Source organism: Monodelphis domestica, chromosome 8, assembly GCF_027887165.1.
Source record: "Monodelphis domestica isolate mMonDom1 chromosome 8, mMonDom1.pri, whole genome shotgun sequence".
NCBI lineage: Eukaryota > Metazoa > Chordata > Mammalia > Didelphimorphia > Didelphidae > Monodelphis > Monodelphis domestica.
Genome location: NC_077234.1, coordinates 21,645,991 through 21,664,961, shown reverse-complemented (window position 1 = coordinate 21,664,961; position 18,971 = coordinate 21,645,991). Strand labels below are relative to the sequence as shown.

Below are 18,971 nucleotides of genomic sequence, written 5' to 3'. Positions count from 1 at the left end.
CAGTCTAGCTTCTGACTCCGGGGTGAAATAGCCGCCTGTAATCAGGGGTGCTGAGCGGAGCCTCATCATTTACTGCATAATCGCGTTTACACATGGTTGTCAGTGATCTCGAGGCTCTCGAGTTGAGGGAATCCTGGGATTGGCAGTTGGAAAAAGATGGCTGTGCTAAGCAGCTGAAGAAACAATGCTGCCCAGACTAGCTATGTAGCCACCCATCTATTATCACTTCTAAAGTGTTGGAAAGGGAAAGAGAAAGGAAGCAGGAAGATAATTCTAGTAAACCAATCCCTAACACTAATGACAATCTAATCCATATTTTCCCCAAATCTACCTTGCAAAAGGCTGCAAAGGCAATCCTCCTTCACCTACACTGTCTGACTACATTCTCCAATCAGCGACCTTTCCGTCCTACATCTAAATTATAAGGTTATAAAGATGAAAACTGGATTTCTCCCTTCAGCTCAGATGGGACTCGGGCTGTCAGTTTTCACAGATGCCACCACTCAGCTGCTGCTCTCCTGCCACCTACTGGTGAAGCAGAGGAACTGCAACATCACTTTGGTCTGCTAGGATGTTTTCAAGAAATAAATTCACCAGCTTTTCTCCAACTCACAGTGGAAGCTCCTTGAACAACCTTATTGTGAAAATGGAAGGGGAGGAGATACTTTCCATTGTAGAAGTGGGGAAGGGTTGACGATTTTGTCTCACTGGAAGATGTAAACTCCAATGAAACAGTATGGGGGAAATGAGGTTATGGGAATATGGATGCTGAGGAGTGAGCTGAAAGGGGGAAAGGAAAGATGGCAAGAGCTTGCCCTCCTTGGGGGTAGCTGACACCAGAGCTTGAGGCAACCTGGAGAGACAGAAAGTCACTTTCTATGGCTCTTCTCAATTGATAATGTTAGTAACTTACACCCCTGGAGCCCCAATGTAAGCCCAAACACAGGGAACATGTTCATCACATCCCTGATCAGTTGTCCGGGGCAGAGAGGGTTGGAATCAAGCCCTCTTCTGTGGATGATCCTGGCAGATCAGGTTTGCTGCCACAAATGAGACAGGATTCACCCTTGAATCCTGTTCCTAAGCACCCAACCTTTCTTTGAAAGAAAGCAAACCAACCCCCAAATCTGACTGAAACTAAGACTTTATTTGGAAAGGGGGATGGAAGGTAGAGAAGGGAAAAGGAAAGGATACCCTGAAGCTAAACCCCAAACAGCCAGATCTGGAAGGTTGAGTGGAGTCCCAAAGCACTCTGCCTTCTTTCCAGCTTCTTGTCCTTTATTTTGTTAACTTGGAAATAACACAGAACTATTAAATAGTCAGAAAAACCAACTCTTTCATCAGGATAGGGAAAAGTCCAGTATTTAATTCTTTCCAGGGTATAAGAGTGCCACTTGTAACATTTAAAATAGTGTTTGGCATATACTGTTACAGATAAAAGAGTGGTTGCCTTAAATTGTGACAGCAGAAATATGGTTTCAAAACATCATCTTGAGTTAAATCAAATATAAAGTGGTCGCCAGGGAAAAATTCCCAAATATGAAATATACCCAAGTCAGCTGGGTTTTATAGAGATTTTAATTAATAAAAATTAAGGAATTAGTGAAAGGGAGAGAGAGAGAATAAGAGGAAATAATAAGAAAAGGGCCAGCCCAGGCTTAAGCCCTAAGAGAGAGATCAGTCAGTTTTTAATCCACTCACCACAAGATTTGTCCCAAGCAAGATTCTAGTGTTCAGAGAGACCCACCAGTTCAGCTCCTCAGCTCAACTACGTTCAGCCATGGAGCCCTTCCATCAGCTTTGGCAAGCTGCCTCTCTCAGAGAGTTCATCCTCAGAGAGAGTTTAGAGAGAGCGTCCTCTGTTCTCAGCTTCTGACCTCCTATGTCACCTCCCCTAAGTTCTCACATCTATCTACCAATCACAGTAGACTTTTTCACAGGACTGACCATTCTTAATTCACACGTGAGAAGACTAAACTTTTGAGTAATTCACACCTAAGTAAACTAAAACTTCACACCTCTTTTGTTAAGTTTGCAAGTTATCTGACCTTCATAGGTACTTAGCACCTTCCTAAAAATAGACTTAGCTTAAGGCTTTTGCTTCACTATAAGTATGAGGTAAGTACTTTTCATTGTTCAGTAAAGAGTTTACAACTTTATCTTCCCCTAAAGTATGCTTAAGTATGGGTGGAGTGGAGTTCTCACATTTCTGACTAAGTCCCTTCATTGTTTAAAATGGGGAATGGTCTTAACCAAGTGTTCTGAAGTAGGGTCTGAGAATTTTTAAGATTCACAATCTGAGAAATTTTAAGCTTCACACACTACACTAGAGGAGGATCCAAGGAACAAAAGCATTTGGGGAACCTCTATACCATTTGGGGAATCCAAGGGCAGGGAAAGATGATTGGCATCACTATAGTTACAAAGAAAATGGGAGAGTTCAAACTACAGGGACAGGATACAATCAAGCTTGGGAAAGGAATCATAGCTAGAGGCTGGGTGTAAGAGAAGGGGCTGCTTACCATGGATACTAAAGATCCTTAGCATATGCTTAGACTCACCCAACTAGGATTGTCATCCCCCACTCAGTCTGAAACTGCCAGCCTGGGATTCCCTTCAGGGTAGATTCCCATGGGAAGAGGGAACAAGGACAAACTTTGGGGTCTCCAACCTATAAGCTAGTCCTGAAACTTGGGGTCCATCAGATCCCACTGGGCCACAAGTTTGGGATTCCTAGATTCCATGTTGACAATTTCTGAGTTAATCTCTCAATTTAAATCTCAAACAAATCCAAAGGAGTCAAGGGGGAGACCCAGAAGAAATAGGCAGCCTGGCTCAGATGAGGGAGTCTAATGCAATCTCCTTCTGAGTCTAGGGTTGTGTTTGCAGGTGAAAGAAAGGTAGTAAAGAGATTTCTTTTTTTAAATTTTACTTTATTTCATTAGATGATTTAGAATAATTTTCCATGGTTACAAGATTCATGTTCCTTCCCTCCCCTCTCCCCATCCCCTCCCATATAGGATGCACAATTCTAGTGGGTTTAACATGTGCCATCCATCAAGACCCACTTCCTTATTATTAGTATTTGCACTAGGGTGATCTTTTAGAGTCCACTTTCCCAGTCTTAGCCCCACCTATCCATGTGATCAAGTGGTTGTTTATCTTCTGGGTTTCTTTTCCCACAGTTCTTCCTATGGCTGTAGAGAGCCTTCTTTCTCTGATCCTGCTACAATGCATCAGTCTCTGTGTACAATGTTCTCCTGGTTCTGCTCCTCTCACTCTGCATCACTTCCTGGAGGTCTTTCCAGTTCACATGGAATCCCTCCACTTTATTGTTCCTTTGAGCACAAGAGTATTCCATCAGCAACATATAGCACAATGTGTTCAGCCATTCCCCAATCGAAGGGCAGCCCCTCATTTTCCAGTTTTCTGCCACCACAAACTGCACAGCTATGAATATTCTTGTACAAATCTTTTTCCTTAGAGATTCCTTGAGAGAAGCAGGTTCACAGATGTAATGTATGGCCAAACAGGGAACACCCATACACCCAGAGGAAATGGAGGGAAAGAGAGAATGGAGAGAGGGAGGAGATGGATCTTCCCCTCTTTTCCCTTTGGGGAAAGTAACCCAGTCTTGTCTCCCTGAGGGATATGTCTCTTGAGAGAATGATTCTGTGAGGTAGAGGACAAGAGGTGGAAGGGAAAGCCCCAGTAGGATGACCTCCTGTCCCCCCAATTTCTTCTTCAGAGGCTAGATGAAATCTCCTGCCTCTGGTCTCCTCAGGAACACCAAGTGCCAGTTCTCTTCAAAGCCCTGGGTTTGTACCTCCTCCGAGGAGAGATGCTGTTCCTTGGATTAGGCAGTTTGGATCACTGGGATCCACAGGTTAACCCTCTTTTGGGGAGAGCTATGATCCCCCCAACCTTTGATCGCTCCAGTAACTGACCCAGACCTAGCTAGCTCTAGCTGAACTGATAAATTATTAGGGATTAACAAGGGAGGAGTGGGAAGGGTATTGTGAAGATTCAATGGAACTCTGCCCGGATTGGGAAAATGAGTAAATTGTCAGCCCCGCCCATCTGTAGATCTAATCATCCAAAGTGTCCACATCCCACTCAATCCTTTGGTGGGAGATCCGTGAGCCACCGGCACTCTAGTGGTGACCAATCAGAGGGGAACTGGGGGAGGGCACAGGAGGGGACTCCAAAGAGAGTGTATTTAAAGGGCAATGACAGCTTCCTGACTTCAGTTCTATCCAGAGTTCCTGTTCTTGGAGTGGAGCTAGTGGAGAACGTGCTGACTGACCCGGAGACCCTGTTACTGGGGAGGCTCTTCTGGTATCTCTTTGAACTGCCGCTGCGGTGAGTGAAAGGTTGGCTCTTAGCTGTTGGGTTTCTGAAAAGACTAGCCTCAGGAGGGACTGGCCCAGGCCGGTGGCCTGCAGGCGAGGCCTGAGGACTAAAGTCCCCGCCGGACTGAGCTGGACCGGGAGTAAATGACTTCCTGCCTAGCCGCCCTCCGAGTTTCTTCCTTCACTCTTTCTACACTGACTTCCTGGAGACCCTGTTCTTACAGCATCCAGTGCGATCTTTGGGATAAATCGGCCCATTCCCCGCACGGTATCAAGTAGGTAGGAGGTGACCTGGCGCATCCGCCCACCAAGGTGTTGGCCCCGAGGCTGGGAGAGCCTCGACCCCCTGCCAGTCAGCTTGGAATTCCGGAGTCGAGAACAGGTCAGGGAGAGCCTGGAGCGAAGCCTCCAGAGCGATTTCTCGGCAGACAGCTTTCCTCAAAGTGCCAGTCCGCGTGTCTTAGTCTGAGACACTCGGGGGTTCATCTCCGGAGACACCCAATTCGCTTCTGAGCCAGGAAATGGAGCCGGTCCTTCCCGCGCAGTCCTCGCCGCTGCCGCCATCACCTCGGAGCCTGCGCTTGGTGCTGCTGCGGCCCATTCCAGATGCAGACGGTCATTAACTTTCTAAAGAGGCGCCGCTTGGGAGGGGGCGGCGGGAGAGGGGGCGGGGACGACTATGCAGAGGTGGAAAGTGTTTCGGGCTTCGCCTCCTGCTCTGGGGAGCCGCCAAAATTCAGTCCTTTACTGCGCTGCTCCCCGTCTCCAGGCTGGGGACCGATCGGTATTGAAGCTGGGGTCGAGGACGGATTCTGGGGTGCGGAGCGGGCTGGATCCCCGTGGCCAGCGTCTTGTCTGTCTTCCCTGGAAAGAAAAGTTCCACCGATTCCCTTTGGGGGGGGGGGGGGAGAGGGGGTGGAAGGGCGCTGGGTCCTGCGGGAGGGAGGGGCCTGGACTTCCAAACCAAACCAAACCCTTGTTGCGCCCTCGCCTTGACGCCATCCTCGCGGTGACTTGGTAGCTCCTCCCAGGCGCCCCCTACCTCACTTTCCCCCACTCGGCGTCCTTTCCGTAGGCTGAGGTTTGACCTCTTTTGTGTTCCTTTACTCACCCCCTCCCCCTTCCCCTTGCGCTGGGGATCCCAATACCGTGACCCCCGCCCACTTGTGCCTCACTCTGGCTCGGTACTTTCCCCAGTGATCTGAGGCCCCTCTGGGGGAGGCCAGCAGGACTAGTTGTGGAGGGACATCCCGACCCCACACCGTGTGCCCACCAGCTTCAGACCGGGCTGGGACTCCCGGGGCTCTATTGTCTGTTTCCCAAAGCCTTAGCGTCCTTCCCTGCCATTCTGAAGGGTCCGGCTGAGAGGCTCTGGGGGGGGGGGGGGAATACCCCGGGTGGCCAGACCTGGGAGACCATGGGCTCAGGATGGCCGCTGAACCCTTGGCTTTGGCCATGAGAGGCGCCCGTGCTTTGGGGAGGAAATAATGTCGAACAGGAGCGTCTGGAAGGACTTTCCGGTAGCAGCTCTTCAGTTGGCAAGGCAGTTGGGATGCAGATTTGCTCCTCTAGCCCGAAGGGTGCCTTGTTGGTTCTACATCCACATGTGTCCCAGCCTGGTGGAAGCTGACCACTGGGCCTGGGGCCACCTGTACTGTCCTCCTGGAGGCTATAAAAGTTAACTTTTGATGGATGAAGGCTGCAAAGCCCCAGAGTGATTCCATTTTACAAAGAAGCTCTCCTTGGAACAGGAGTCTTGGCCAAGACTCAGAACAGGCTAGTCTGTTCTGATCTGCCCTTGGAAAAGGGATTCCAGCCAAATACCTGCATGCTGGTTTGGTGTTGCTCAGTGATTGGCTGATGACTTCACAGGGCTTTGACAGCTCTTAGAGGTGGGTTCTGCCAACATGGAATCTAGAACCCCAGAACCTGTGCCTAGTGGGATCTGGAACCCCCAATAGGCATCAGGTAGCCTGTCAGGTTTGGGGTTTCTAGATTCCATAGACAGAAAACACAGGCCACGCTCCGCAATCTCATTTACTACAAAGAACAGGTGATACATTAGAAACTCTTACAGGGATGCTTCCAATTTGAGGACAAGCTGTTTGCCAATTGGCTCTGAAAGTTAAGCCAATAATATCTTTCACCGAATTTGGAAGAAATCACTGCCATTAGCTTCCCTTTTTTATGGAATCTCTTCAGTTCTGTCTTAGAAGAGCAACAGGGCAAGGAACAGGGTTTTAAGTGACTGGCCCAGGGTCATACAGCTAGGCAGACTCTGGCTGCCCATCATTAGCCTCTACTTAGCCTCCTTGGATTCAATCTCCTGGGGAGTCCCTCACTTCCATCAAGGCCCTGTTGAAACCCCCTTTTCTGTGAGTGGCCTTTACAGGCTTCTGCTAATGCTTTTCCCTTTGTTGATGGATCAGGCTCCATCCATTCTATAGATCTGGTTGTTGGCATGTTCCATTATTAGTTCCTTGAGTGCCCTGGTCAGGGTTCAGCCCCAGCTCTTATCAAGAAAAATTAGGTATTGCTTTTAATAAAATGGAATAATCAGCAGTTCTTAGACAATTCAACAGTCATATCATTGAGGTTGAGGGGTCTGGGAACAGAATTCAAATTCAGACTAGTGGTGTCTAGGGAGTTACCGATTTGTGTAATTGAGTCACTGAGGCATATTGAAGCTTCCGTGTACCTGTACTATACCTGTACCTATTGTATGGGCCTCTATGATTAATTTGTGTGCCGGCTTCATGAGAAAGTTTTGGGCTTGGCCTATAGCTGTGGTTTTGCTGGGAATTATGTACCTGGAACTACGTTAACCCATGATAGTATTTTGGGATTGGGTTTGAGTGTCTGATCTTGGTGATGTTTTGGGAAATGAGGGTACATGTGTTTTGCTCTTGCATTATTTCTTGAGACTAGGGAATAATCATGTCAATTCACAGGTAAGGGGCATTGATGAAAGGAGTCATGCAAGGGGGATAGAGTGGGCAGTCATGTCTCCAAGGACCACTCTGGTCTCCCCAGCTACCACGAGTGAGTCTGTCAAGGCTTCCTGGACTGATGGCTCCTAGCACTTGAGGGCACAATGAATGGTCAGGCTTTGTGCTTCCTGTGTCTGGCACTTAGAAAATGCCCAGTAATTCCTACTGACTTCAACTTAAAATACACACAAACTCCAGGAGTCTTGGCTATGCAGGAGAATAAAAATGTTTTTAAATGTAATTGGGAGTCTTTTAAATGCACTTCAGTTCTGACTCTGGCAGTATCACCTATTCTGGAGTCTCCAGTTTATTTTAGGTGGTCGTGATCTGTTTCTCATTAATTACAGGCATTTGGTGCTTAGTAAATTCTGGGTCTCTTATTAGCAACTAGAAACTGTTTAAAAATCAGTATTTGCAAATGACTCAATAAAGCACTTTTTTTCCTTTACAGGAAATGCTTAAGTTTGAGGAAGAACTTATGTGCCCCATTTGTTATAGCATATTTGAGGATCCTCGAGTCCTGCCATGCTCCCATACGTTTTGCAGAAAATGTCTGGAAAATGTTCTTCAGGTATCCGAGAATGTCTTCAGGCAGAGTATCATGACTTGTCCTACTTGCAGGTATTTAGTTGAATTCCCTCCCCGTGGCATTGACTCTTTGCCCATCAACTTTGCCCTGAGGGCTATTATTGAAAAATGCAAGAAGGAAGATCACCCAGATGGCATCACATGCCCTGAGCACTTCAGCCAGCCACTCAACATGTACTGCCTGCAGGACCGCCAGCCGGTGTGTGGCCACTGCCTTACCATCGGCCAGCACCAAGGACATCCCATCGAAGACCTTCAGAGTGCCTACAAGAAAGAAAAGGAGGAGCCCCTGAAACTCTTCAAACAGTTGACTGAAGGTCCCTTGGGAGATGTCTCTCTGCTCATTGAAAAGTTAGAGGAGCAGAAATCCCATGTGGAGCAAATTATCCAAAGTGATAAAGAAACCGTCCTCCAGTATTTTAAGGAGCTTAATGGTATCTTGGACCTGAAAAAAAATGCTTTACTCTCTTCCTTGGATGACACTAGGAGGGAGATTGATAAAGAATACACTCCACAAATTGATAGAATGAAAGAAATAAGAGAAGAGTATATCAAATTACAGTCATGCACTGCCTTTTTGGGAGACGAGGAGTCACCACTTAAGTTCCTGGAAAAATTCCATAGTGTTCGTCAGTGGGCACAGGCACTGAAACAAAAAAAGGTGCCCAGTGTTCAGCCTCTTGAGATTTGTCCCCATGAGATTTGTCCCCGCATCGGCTCCATCCTGAATGAAGAATGGGCCAGAACTGAAATCAGTGAAATAAAAAAACTTGAGGTTCCAAAAATAAAGCTCTCTGTCCAAAGGATACAATGCATCCCTGAGGAAGAGGAGGCCTTGGTGGAGGAGGACTTGGAGGAGGCAGAGGAGGCCTTGGAGGAGGATGTGGAGGAGGCAGAGGAAGCCCTGGAGGAGGAGGAGGAAGAGGAAGCCCTGGAGGAGGAGGAGGAAGAGGAAGCCCTGGAGGAGGAGGAGGAAGAGGAAGCCCTGGAGGAGGAGGAGGAAGAGGAAGCCCTGGAGGAGGAGGAGGAAGAGGAAGCCCTGGAGGAGGAGGAGGAAGAGGAAGCCCTGGAGGAGGAGGAGGAAGAGGAAGCCCTGGAGGAGGAGGACGAGGAAGCCCTGGAGGAGGAGGACGAGGAAGCCCTGGAGGAGGAGGACGAGGAAGCCCTGGAGGAGGAGGACGAGGAAGCCCTGGAGGGGGAGGACGAGGAAGCCCTGGAGGGGGAGGACGAGGACTCGGGGGAGGACTCGGACAAGGGGGAGGACTCGGACAAGGGGGAGGACTCGGACAAGGGGGAGGACTCGGACAAGGGGGAGGACTCGGACAAGGGGGAGGACTCGGACAAGGGGGAGGACTCGGACAAGGGGGAGGACTCGGGGGAGGACTTGGACGAGGACTCGGACTCGGACTCGGAGGACTCGGGGGAGGACGAGGGTGAGGACTCGGACGAGGACTCGGGGGAGGACGAGGACCTGGACTCGGACTCGGACGAGGACTCGGAAGAGGACCCGGGGGAGGAAGAGGACGAGAACCTGGACGAGGACTCAAAGATTTTCAGCACTTTAATGCTGACAGTTATTTCAGGGATATGGATGTTTTTGTTAACCTTGTGGACTTTCTCAGTGCCTACATGAAAGAAAAGGAGGAGCTCCCAAAATGAGATTTAAACAATTGGAAAAACATTGGTTGTTCATGAGTGGGACAAGCTACCTAATAAAAATGACAATCCTACCCAAATACTACTTATTTAGTGCCATATCCATTGAACTACCAAACTTTTTTTACTGAATTAGACAAAAACAAACAGTTCATTTGGAAGAACAAAAGATCAAGGATATCCAGGGAAATCCAGAGGAGGACTTTGAAGAGGAAGAGGAAGAGGATGAGGACGGGGCCGGGGCCGGGGAAGGAGGAGGACTTTACAAAGATTTTCAGCACTTTAATACTGACAGTTATTTCAGGGATGTGGATGTTGAACATTTTTGTTAACCTTGTAGACCTTCTCAGTGCCTACATGACACACAAAAGGAGGAGCCCCTGAAACTAGATCTAAACAATTGGAAACCAAAGGTCCCTTGGGAGATGTCTCTCTGCTCATTAAAAGTTAGAGGAGCAGAAATTCCATGTAGAGCAAATTGTCCAAAGTGATAAAGAAACCGTCCTCCAGTATTTTAAGGAGCTTAATGGTATCTTGGACCTGAAGAAAAATGCTTTACTCTCTGCCTTGGATGAGGCAATTGATGAAGAATTCACTTCACGATGATAGAATGACAGAAATAAGAGAAGAGCATATCAAATTACAGTCATGCACTGCCTTTTTGGGAGACGAGGAGGAAGAAGTTTTGAGCTTACAAACAATCAAGGAAAATTACGTATTGCTTTTAATAAAATGGAAAGTGGCTTCTAGGAAGTTCTTGAGGCACTGAGGCATACTGAAGCTTGATGTATTTGCCCTTATCACTTGGGCCTCTCGGGTTTTCTGTTGACTTCATGAGAGTAGGCTTCTGTGAGTGGGGAAGTTTTGGGGCTTGGTCTGTAGCTGTGGTTTTGCTGGGAATTATATACCTAAGTAAAAGTTAACCCATGATAGTCTTTTTGGGATTGGGTTTTGTAAAAAATAGACTCGAATACAGGACTACAATCCCCACGAGCCTTTGCTCCACTTCCCCAGAATGCCTTGTAATCTCACCTGGGCCGAGATAGAGAAGGGATTTAAGCTGATTCAAAGGCTTTTGGAGAGGGCGCTCTTGGCTCTTTTTGGACTCTTTTTGCTCCGTTTTGGAGCAGGCTCTTCTCTTGTGTGATGTGAGGTTATTTTGTCTAGGCCTCTGGCCTAGGCACATGTTTCTTACTATACTTCTTTAATCTTTAGCCTTTAATAAACCTCTAAAAAATATAATACTCCTTGCAGAGAGAAACTAATTTCTACCTGCCTCAGATGCCTCAGTCTCCCCATATTCCCTAAAATTTAATCTTTACAGTTTAAGGGTCTGATCTTTTGGTGATGTTTTAGAGAATTATGGTACAGGTGTTTTGCTCTTGCATTATTTCTTTTTGAGACTAGGGGGAATAATAATCATGCCAATTCATAGGTAAGGGTCATTGATGAAGGAGGTCAGGTAAAGGGGATAGAGTGGTCAATCACATCTTACCAAGGACCTCTCTGTGGTCTCCCCAGCTACCACGCGTGACTCTGTCAAGGGGTCCTGGACTAATGGCCCTCAGCACATATCCCTTCAAACCATGTAATCATACAGTTGTTTTTCTTTGGTGTTTTTACTCCCAGTGTTTCCTCTGAATGTGGATAGTGGCTTTTCTCCTAGATTCCTCCAAGTTGTTCAGGATCACTGCATTGCCACTAATGGAGAAGTCCATTCCATTCCATTCAATTGTACCACAGTGTATCAGTCTCTGTACAGTGGTTTTGCTCTTCAAACTTTGCATCAATTCCTGGAGCTTGTTCCAGTCCCCATGGAACTCCTCCACTTTATTATTCCTTTGAGCACAATAGTATTCCACCAACAACATATACCACAATTTGTTCAGCCATTCCCCAGTTGGAGGGCATCCCTTCATTTTCCAATTTTTTTGCCACCACAAAGAGCGCAGCTATAAATATTCTTGTACAAGTCTTTTTCCTTATTATCTCTTTGGGGTACAAACCCAGCAGTGCTATGGCTGGATCAAAGGGCAGACAGTCTATTAGCGCCCTTTGGGCATAGTTCCAAATTGCCCTCCAGAATGGTTGGATCAATTCACAACTCCACCAGCAAAGCATTAGTGTCCCTACTTTGCCACATCCCCTCCAGCATTCATTACTTTCTGCTGCTGTCATGTTAGCCAATCTGCTAGATGTGAGGTGATACCTCAGAGTTGTTTTGATTTGCACCTCTCTGATTATAAGAGACTTAGAACACTTTTTCATGTACTGGTTAATAGTTTTGATTTTTTTAACTGAATTGTTTATTCATGTCCCTTGCCCATTCTTCAACTAGAGAATGGCCTTGATTTTTTTGTACAATTGGTTTAGCTTTTTATAAATTAGAGTAATTAGACCTTTGTCAGAGGTTTTTGTTGTGAAGATTGTGTTGTTTCCCAGTTGGTTGCTTCCCTTCTAATTTTGGATGCATTAGTTTTGTTTATACAAAAACTTTAATTTTATGTAATCAAAATTATTGATTTTATATTTTGTGTTTTTATATATAGTTCTTGTATTTGTCTCAGCACATAGATTCCTAAGTATTTTATATTGTTTAGGGTGGTTTTAAATGGAATTTCTCTTTCAAATTCTTGCTGCTGAAATGGGTTGGAGATGTATAGAAATGCTGATGATTTATGCGGGTTTATTTTGTATCCTGCAACTTTGCTAAAGTTGTTTATTTCGACTAGGTTTTTGGTTGATTCTCTAGGATTCTTTAAGTAGACCATCAAGAGTGATAGCTTGGCCTTCTCATTGCCTATTTTAATACCTTCAATTTCTTTAATTTCTACTGCTAGTGTTTCTAGTACAATGTTAAATAAATAATAGGGGTGATAATGGGCATCCTTGTTTCACTCCTGATCTTATTGAGAAGGCTTCTAGTTTGTCCCCATTGCAGATGGTGTTTGCTGATGGTTTTAGATATATACTGTTTATTATATTTAAGAAAGACCCTTCTCATTCCTATACTTCCTAGTGTTTCCAATAGGAATGCATGTTGTATTTTCTCAAAGGCTTTTTCTGCATCTATTGAGATAATCATGTGTTTTTTGTTGGTTTGCTTATTTTAATTTTTTTAATTTAAAATCCTTACCTTCTGTTTTGGAGTCAATACTGTGTATTGGCTCCAAGGCAGAAAAGTGGTAAGGGCTAGGCAATGGGGGTTAAGTGACTTGCCCAGGGTCACACAACTTGGAAGTGTCTGAGGCCAGATTTGAACCTAGGACCACTCAAGTCTAGGGCTAGCTCTCGATCCACTGAGCTACCCAACTGACCCCTGGTTTGCTTTTTAATATGGTCAATTATGTGGATGGTTTTCCTAATATTGAATCATCCTTGCTTTCCTGGTATGAATTCTACCTGGTCATAGTGAATAATCCTTGTAATCACTTACTGGAGTCTTTTTGGTAGTATCCTGATTTTTGCATCTATATTCATTAAGGAGATTGGTTTGTAGTTTTCTTTCTGTTTTTCACCTGCCTGGCTTTGGGATCAATACCATATTTGTGTTGTCAAATGAATTTGATAGAACTCCTTGGCTTATTCTGTCAAATACTTTGTATAATATTAAGATTAGTTGTTCTTTGAATGTTTGATAGAATTCATTTGTAAATTCATCTGGACCTGGGGATTTTTTCTTAGGGAGTTCTTTGATGGCTTGTTCAATTTCTTTTTCTGATATGGGGATGTTTAGATAATTTCTTTACAACATCTCTCTGCCTCTTTGGACCCTCACGAAAAAAGGTTGAAGCTATTTGGTGAGTGTTTCCTCTTTTCTCCTCATCTTCACCATTCTTTGATTCTGGAAGAGTAGCCACTAGAGTCACTCAGACCTCTTCCCACTCTCACTTTCACTCTTGTCTCAGATGAAGAAGTCACATTACTCTTTTCATGGGCAGAAAACTCTACAAGTGCCCTGCATCCCATCCCCTCCCTTCTCCAGCAGATTGCCCCCACTATCATTCCAGCTCTCTAATTTTCTGTCTATCTTCTGGGACTTTTCCAGCTATCGACAAATATCCATCTCTCTCATCCCTGAAAAAAATCCCCACTTAATCCTATCACCCTGATCTCTACTAACCTATATGTCCTCCTCTTCTCTGCTAAACTCCCTTTGAGAAAGCTGTTATGCTAGTGCCTTTCCTCTCACTCTCTTCTCCTCTAAACCTTCTGTGATCTGGCTTCTGACCTCATCGTTTAACTGCAGTTTCCCTTTCCAAAGTAAACTGTATAAGAATATGCTCTCCTTACAGGTAATATACCAGGGTGAAAGGAGTGAGGCACCTCAAGATTTAGGGTACTTGAAGTTACAGAGAACCTTTTCCCCTAAAAAAGCTTAGTCCTTTTACAGTCTCCTCACCCTTATAAAGATTACCTGAATGCTGTAAAAATTAAATTATATTTCTAATAATAAAAATGTTTTATGTTTTATGAGGTTCATTAAGGATCATTAGAAATCAAGGAATAAAGAGGATACAAAATAAAAACATGTGCCCATGGCTGATTAGCCTATTTAAAATCCCCACACTTAGCTTACCACTATACTTGCTGCCTCATTGCAAAGGAAGAGAGTGTGGGAGGTATTACTACCATTTAAATACCAATTGTAATCTTGCCAACATGGAGACTCAGGAGAGACTATAGGGAATTCTGGGAAATACCAAGGACTTCTGGGGAATGAAGTCTAGGGTTCAAAATCTCCTTTTATACACTGCATATATTTAACTAAAGATGAATTTACTAACAAGTTCATAGATTTGCCAATTGATTCATATACCTCATAAATCAGTCATGCATCCCTAAATGATTCCTGTGGTTTTCAATTGCCCTCTTCAGGGGGGAATGTATAATTATTTTAAATTACAAAGTTTAAATTCCTTGAGAGAGAAATTTTAGGTTAAGAAACATGCGACCTCTCTGAATCCAGAAACTGAACTGTTTGGAGAAGACACCATGAAGATGCCTCCACAGACCACAAGCTGCACCAGAAGATCCAGAGTGTACTTTGGGATGTGGGGTTTGAATTCATTTGTTTTGTATGTATACTCATGCTGAAGGGGACTGCCCCCTAACTGGCTTTTTGTCAATGTGCCTAGAAATCATTGGTTTTGTTCTCTTTTCCTCTTATCCTCAAATTACTGTAATTTCATAGCTGGTATGTTTACAAGACCCATCAGAGAGACTTTGCTTGGGGGCTTCTAAATTCCACATTGACCTCCCCCCCTTTTTTGGTGAAGACTGGATGTCACTGACCAAATAAAAGCAATTGGCTTCTGGGGGCACTCCCCAATGTCCAACGGATTGACACTTGTGCCAGAGAAAAGTAGACAGTCTACCCTTGACAAATTTTGACAACATAACAATTACACACACACACACACACACACACCCCAAAGTCTTTAAGCCTCCTCTCTCTGGCAGACTTTGGTCCTCCTGCAGACTCATCATTTTGTGCAGCTTCAATGCTGCAAGAGAAAAACAAGAGAAATTTGTAAACACATTCTTTAACAGGCCTTGTTCAACTCCCCATATACTAGGACCTCCCATCTCTAAGCCTGACACTCTATTCACTAAGCCACCCAGTGTAAACCTTAAAATTTCTTAGACTTATAAATGTTGGAAATTTCACCATTGGGAAATTTCATACTTGAAAAATTTCCTATTGATAGTGGGTCTTGGCTATTGGAATGTGAACCCCATTGGCATGGGAGGTTCCTCCTCTTCCCTTCTTAAGATTACTTTAGGACAGAAACCTTTTGCTGAACAATGGAAAGGACTTTGACCTATGCTTAAGCATAGAACAGGAATTTCTTTGAGTCATGATTGATTTTAGAATTGATATAATGGAGATACTTGGAATGACAGAACCAGGTCTTGGAAAATACAATTTCCACCCCACTCAGTCCTAACAGGATTTAGGAAGGGCTGTAGCATAGATCAAAATTTAATTATTCCAATCTCTACCCTACTCAGGGTAACAGGATTTAGGAAAAAGATCAAGATTTAATTATTTGAGAATATGACCTCCAACAGACATGTGCAAAGCCACAGACCTCTGGGCAGTCCTGGGTTAAGCTAGAGACACCATTGGCACAGGGAAAATGATGGACAGTGATTGGTAGATGTGAGAACTGAGGGGAGGGAACTTGGATGGTTTCCTTAAAGATAGAGGGGTCGGAGGACTGAGGGGGGTTTGGAGAGTTTTGGCTCTGGGTGGTTGGAGAGGTGCTCTGAGAAGCTTGCTCTGAAGGAAGCTGGAGGTGGGGGCCTCTGAGACCCCATTCTCCATTTTGGTCACGTGAGTAATAGGGACTGATCTCCTTTCTTTGCCCCAGCTATCTAAGGGCTTGAGCCTTTTGGCCCAGCCTAAACAGAAGGGGTATTTAAGCCCTATTCCCTTCTCTCCCCTTTCTCTCTCTCTCTCTCTCTCTCTAATTCCTTTCTTCCTCCTGTTTGTAATTAAACTCCATAAAAGGTTGACTGCTGACTTGAGTTTTCATTTAGGAATTACATAGCTGAATTCCTTGGTGACCTTAAATTAATATATATCAGTCTTTTAAAGTTATTTCCTTGTCACACCAGTGACCCCCCAGAACTTCAGTTTTGAAGTGTCTCTGAGGATCTTTTTCACAAAGTTTCATAACCATTTAAACCTTAAGCTGCCATTTCAATTCATGAAGTAACTTTCCCCATTTTGATCCCCTTAAAGCCTTTACCCAGAACTTCCTCTGAACCCTCAGGCTCTCACTCCAGCTAGGCTTCCCTTTCAGCCAACCCTTCACTCCTCTGAATTGCTCTCTTGGCCGTCTTGCATAGACACAGCTGTACTTGCACATAGGCACAAACCCACCCCCCATCCAAAAAAAGCTTCCTTGAGGAGGTCTCATGGTGAATGATAAGATTGACTTCCTTTTCCCTTGGGCTCAGGGAGGCCACTTTAGCCAAGGCCTTTAACTCCTGCCTGGCTCAGCCTGAGCTGGAGCAGTTTAAATTAACTCTTTTTCCTCTCCTCTCTTCGCCTTAAATTCCTTCCCTCTATATTAATTAAATTACCATAAATTTCCAGACTGACATGGGAATTTTATTTGGTAACCACTTAAATCTAGATTTAAAGTCACAACTTAAAACTTTAAAGATGAATTTAATCTTAATAGTCTAGGTTCAGGTCATGATGTGAAAAGTCTAGTGGTCTTGCTTGAACTGAAGCTCCAGATTCATGGAGTTGATGCAGTTTGTGCTGTAATTCCTGTATATAGGAAACAATAGTATCTCCCCCTAATAGTGATGTATATGCCAGGGAGAAAGAATTAGCCTGTATAGTGGATGTCCAAAAAGCATCTCAAATGGTGAGATGTGTAGGTCTCCCCTGGGCCTGTTTCTAAGAATTTAAGGCCATTTTAAATGTTTGTCAATGCACAATTTGCCAATCATACTTTTAAGTTCTCTGTTCATCCTTTCCACTTGGCCTAAACTCTGGGGATGATATGGAACATGGAATTTTGGAGTTATCTCCAAGCAAGAATATATGTGATTTAAAACAGAATCAGTAAAATGACTTCCTCTATCTGAATCAATACATGCTGGCAGGCCAAAGCAAGGAATAATCTCTTTTAAAAGCACCTTAGCAACAAAAGCCTCTGTAGCTCAGGCTGTAGGAAATGCTTCTGGTCTGTTGGTCTACTAGACAAAATTTATATTGACCAGTCTTTGGCTTTGTTATAAAATCTATCTGCAGGTGCTCAAATGGGGTGTAAGTCAGGATGCCCACCAAAGGCTTTGACACGAAAGGTGTGTTGGTTATATGCCTGGAAGTTAGAGCAGGGGTGACCCCAAAAATGTAGGTTCAAGACTTTGAATTGCCAAAACTGTAAAGATGATTTTTAGTGTATTGATTTTATAAGAAAAACAAGTGGTCGCCATGGGAAAAATTTCTCAAATATGAAAAGAGACCCTCCAGTTCAGCTCCTCAGCTCAACTAAGTTCAGACACCAAGAGAGACCCAGCTCTCAGCTCCTAACCTCCTTTTAAAGAGAATTTTCTCTTGTGTCACCTCCCCTAAAGTTTTCACGTCTACCAATCACAGTAGATGCGCCCATTCTTAGTTTTTAGTTCTCACCTTCTCTGGGTAGATTATATGTTCTGAGTACTTCACACCTCTTTGTAAGTTGCCTGACCTATAGAGAGACTATTAAAACTGTCCCATGTTCTGGCTGAATACTTCTTCAGCAGTCCATACCATTCACCTCAAGGAAATTACAGGGTTTCAAGGAGAGTTTGCACCTTTTCTTCTAGTTCATCATCCACAACCTGCTCCACATCTTCTACTTCTGGAAGATAGAATTGAATGTTTTCCAGAATGTTAAGATGTTTGAGACAAAAAGAATTATGGTATTCAAACCAATAACACTCAGCCACATTGTCTCCTTCAAGATAGTGGCTAAGTCCTGGGTTCGAGTCCCACCTTAAACATTTCTATCATCCTTTGGAAAAAGGCATTCAGTGTCTCTGAGACTCAATTTCATCATCTGTAAAATGAGGATAACAAAAGCATTTACCTTTCTGGTTGTGGTGAGGATCAGACAAAATAATGTAAAGCTTCTCAAACCCTAGAGCATTGTATCATACATCAGATCATCTATTGATAATCAGACATTATGTAGAAGCTATTATAATTCTACATTAGATTAATTATATAAATGTGAACTGTAGCTATCATCACCATCATCATCATGATCTCCAAAGTGACCAGAGGAAGCGTTTTTCATCAAATATTCTCCCTTGTACTGATGAGATTTCCTCTCTGACCAGTTTTCTGGGGAGGTCGTCTTTAATCATCAGAACTTTGCAATTGTTTCATCCAAGAGTTTAAGATACATTTTGTATACCTTTTTTTTGGCATGGCTGGAGAGGTAGTTTTCTTTAATGTATAAGCATGAGCTACATTGTGTTATTTGTATCTTTCTCTTTACAATTTTTGGTCATATTCTGTAGGTTGAGTTTCATTATTGTTATTGCAACTTTTGTATTTGTTTTCCTTTATGTAATTGCTTATTCTATTTTCCTTTTCCCCTAAATTCTTTAGTGTAAGGTAGGTGATAGAGAGGAACAGGTAGTTAAGTTTTAGATAAGAACTGTGGGTAGTGGGTAAGGTAGAATGGGTTAAGAAAAGGGGGGGATTTGTGTAGTGATGAGCTTATGACAAATCCATAGATTGGGTCAGCTGCTCAGAGGAGGGAATGAGGTAAGGGATAGAGAAAACTGTATGGATTCACTTTAAAAGGAAAGGAGGAGAATTTGGATACAAGCCCTGGGCAAGATTCTGGAAGGAAAAAGGATCTTGGGG

At 44.1% G+C, this 18,971-nt stretch overlaps 2 protein-coding genes across 3 annotated transcripts in view; both read left to right on the top strand.

Annotated features, from left to right (window-relative positions):
• LOC130455922 (tripartite motif-containing protein 59-like) overlaps positions 1-18,971 on the top strand; it is a 54,615-nt gene that overhangs the window by 23,634 nt on the left and 12,010 nt on the right. Inside the window, exon 1 of one of the 2 annotated variants that reach the window (XM_056808254.1) lies at positions 4,290-4,362. The exons of the other annotated variant lie outside the window; for it this stretch is intronic. The gene's annotated coding sequence lies outside the window, so the exon portion shown is untranslated. Of the gene's footprint in view, positions 1-4,289; positions 4,363-18,971 lie in introns of those variants that run through there. 2 annotated transcript variants of the gene reach the window in all.
• On the top strand, positions 7,797-9,563 carry LOC103102885 (tripartite motif-containing protein 59-like). Its single transcript, XM_056807688.1, has one exon. It carries the CDS (start codon positions 7,797-7,799, stop codon positions 9,561-9,563), a length of 1,767 nt encoding a protein of 588 aa, XP_056663666.1.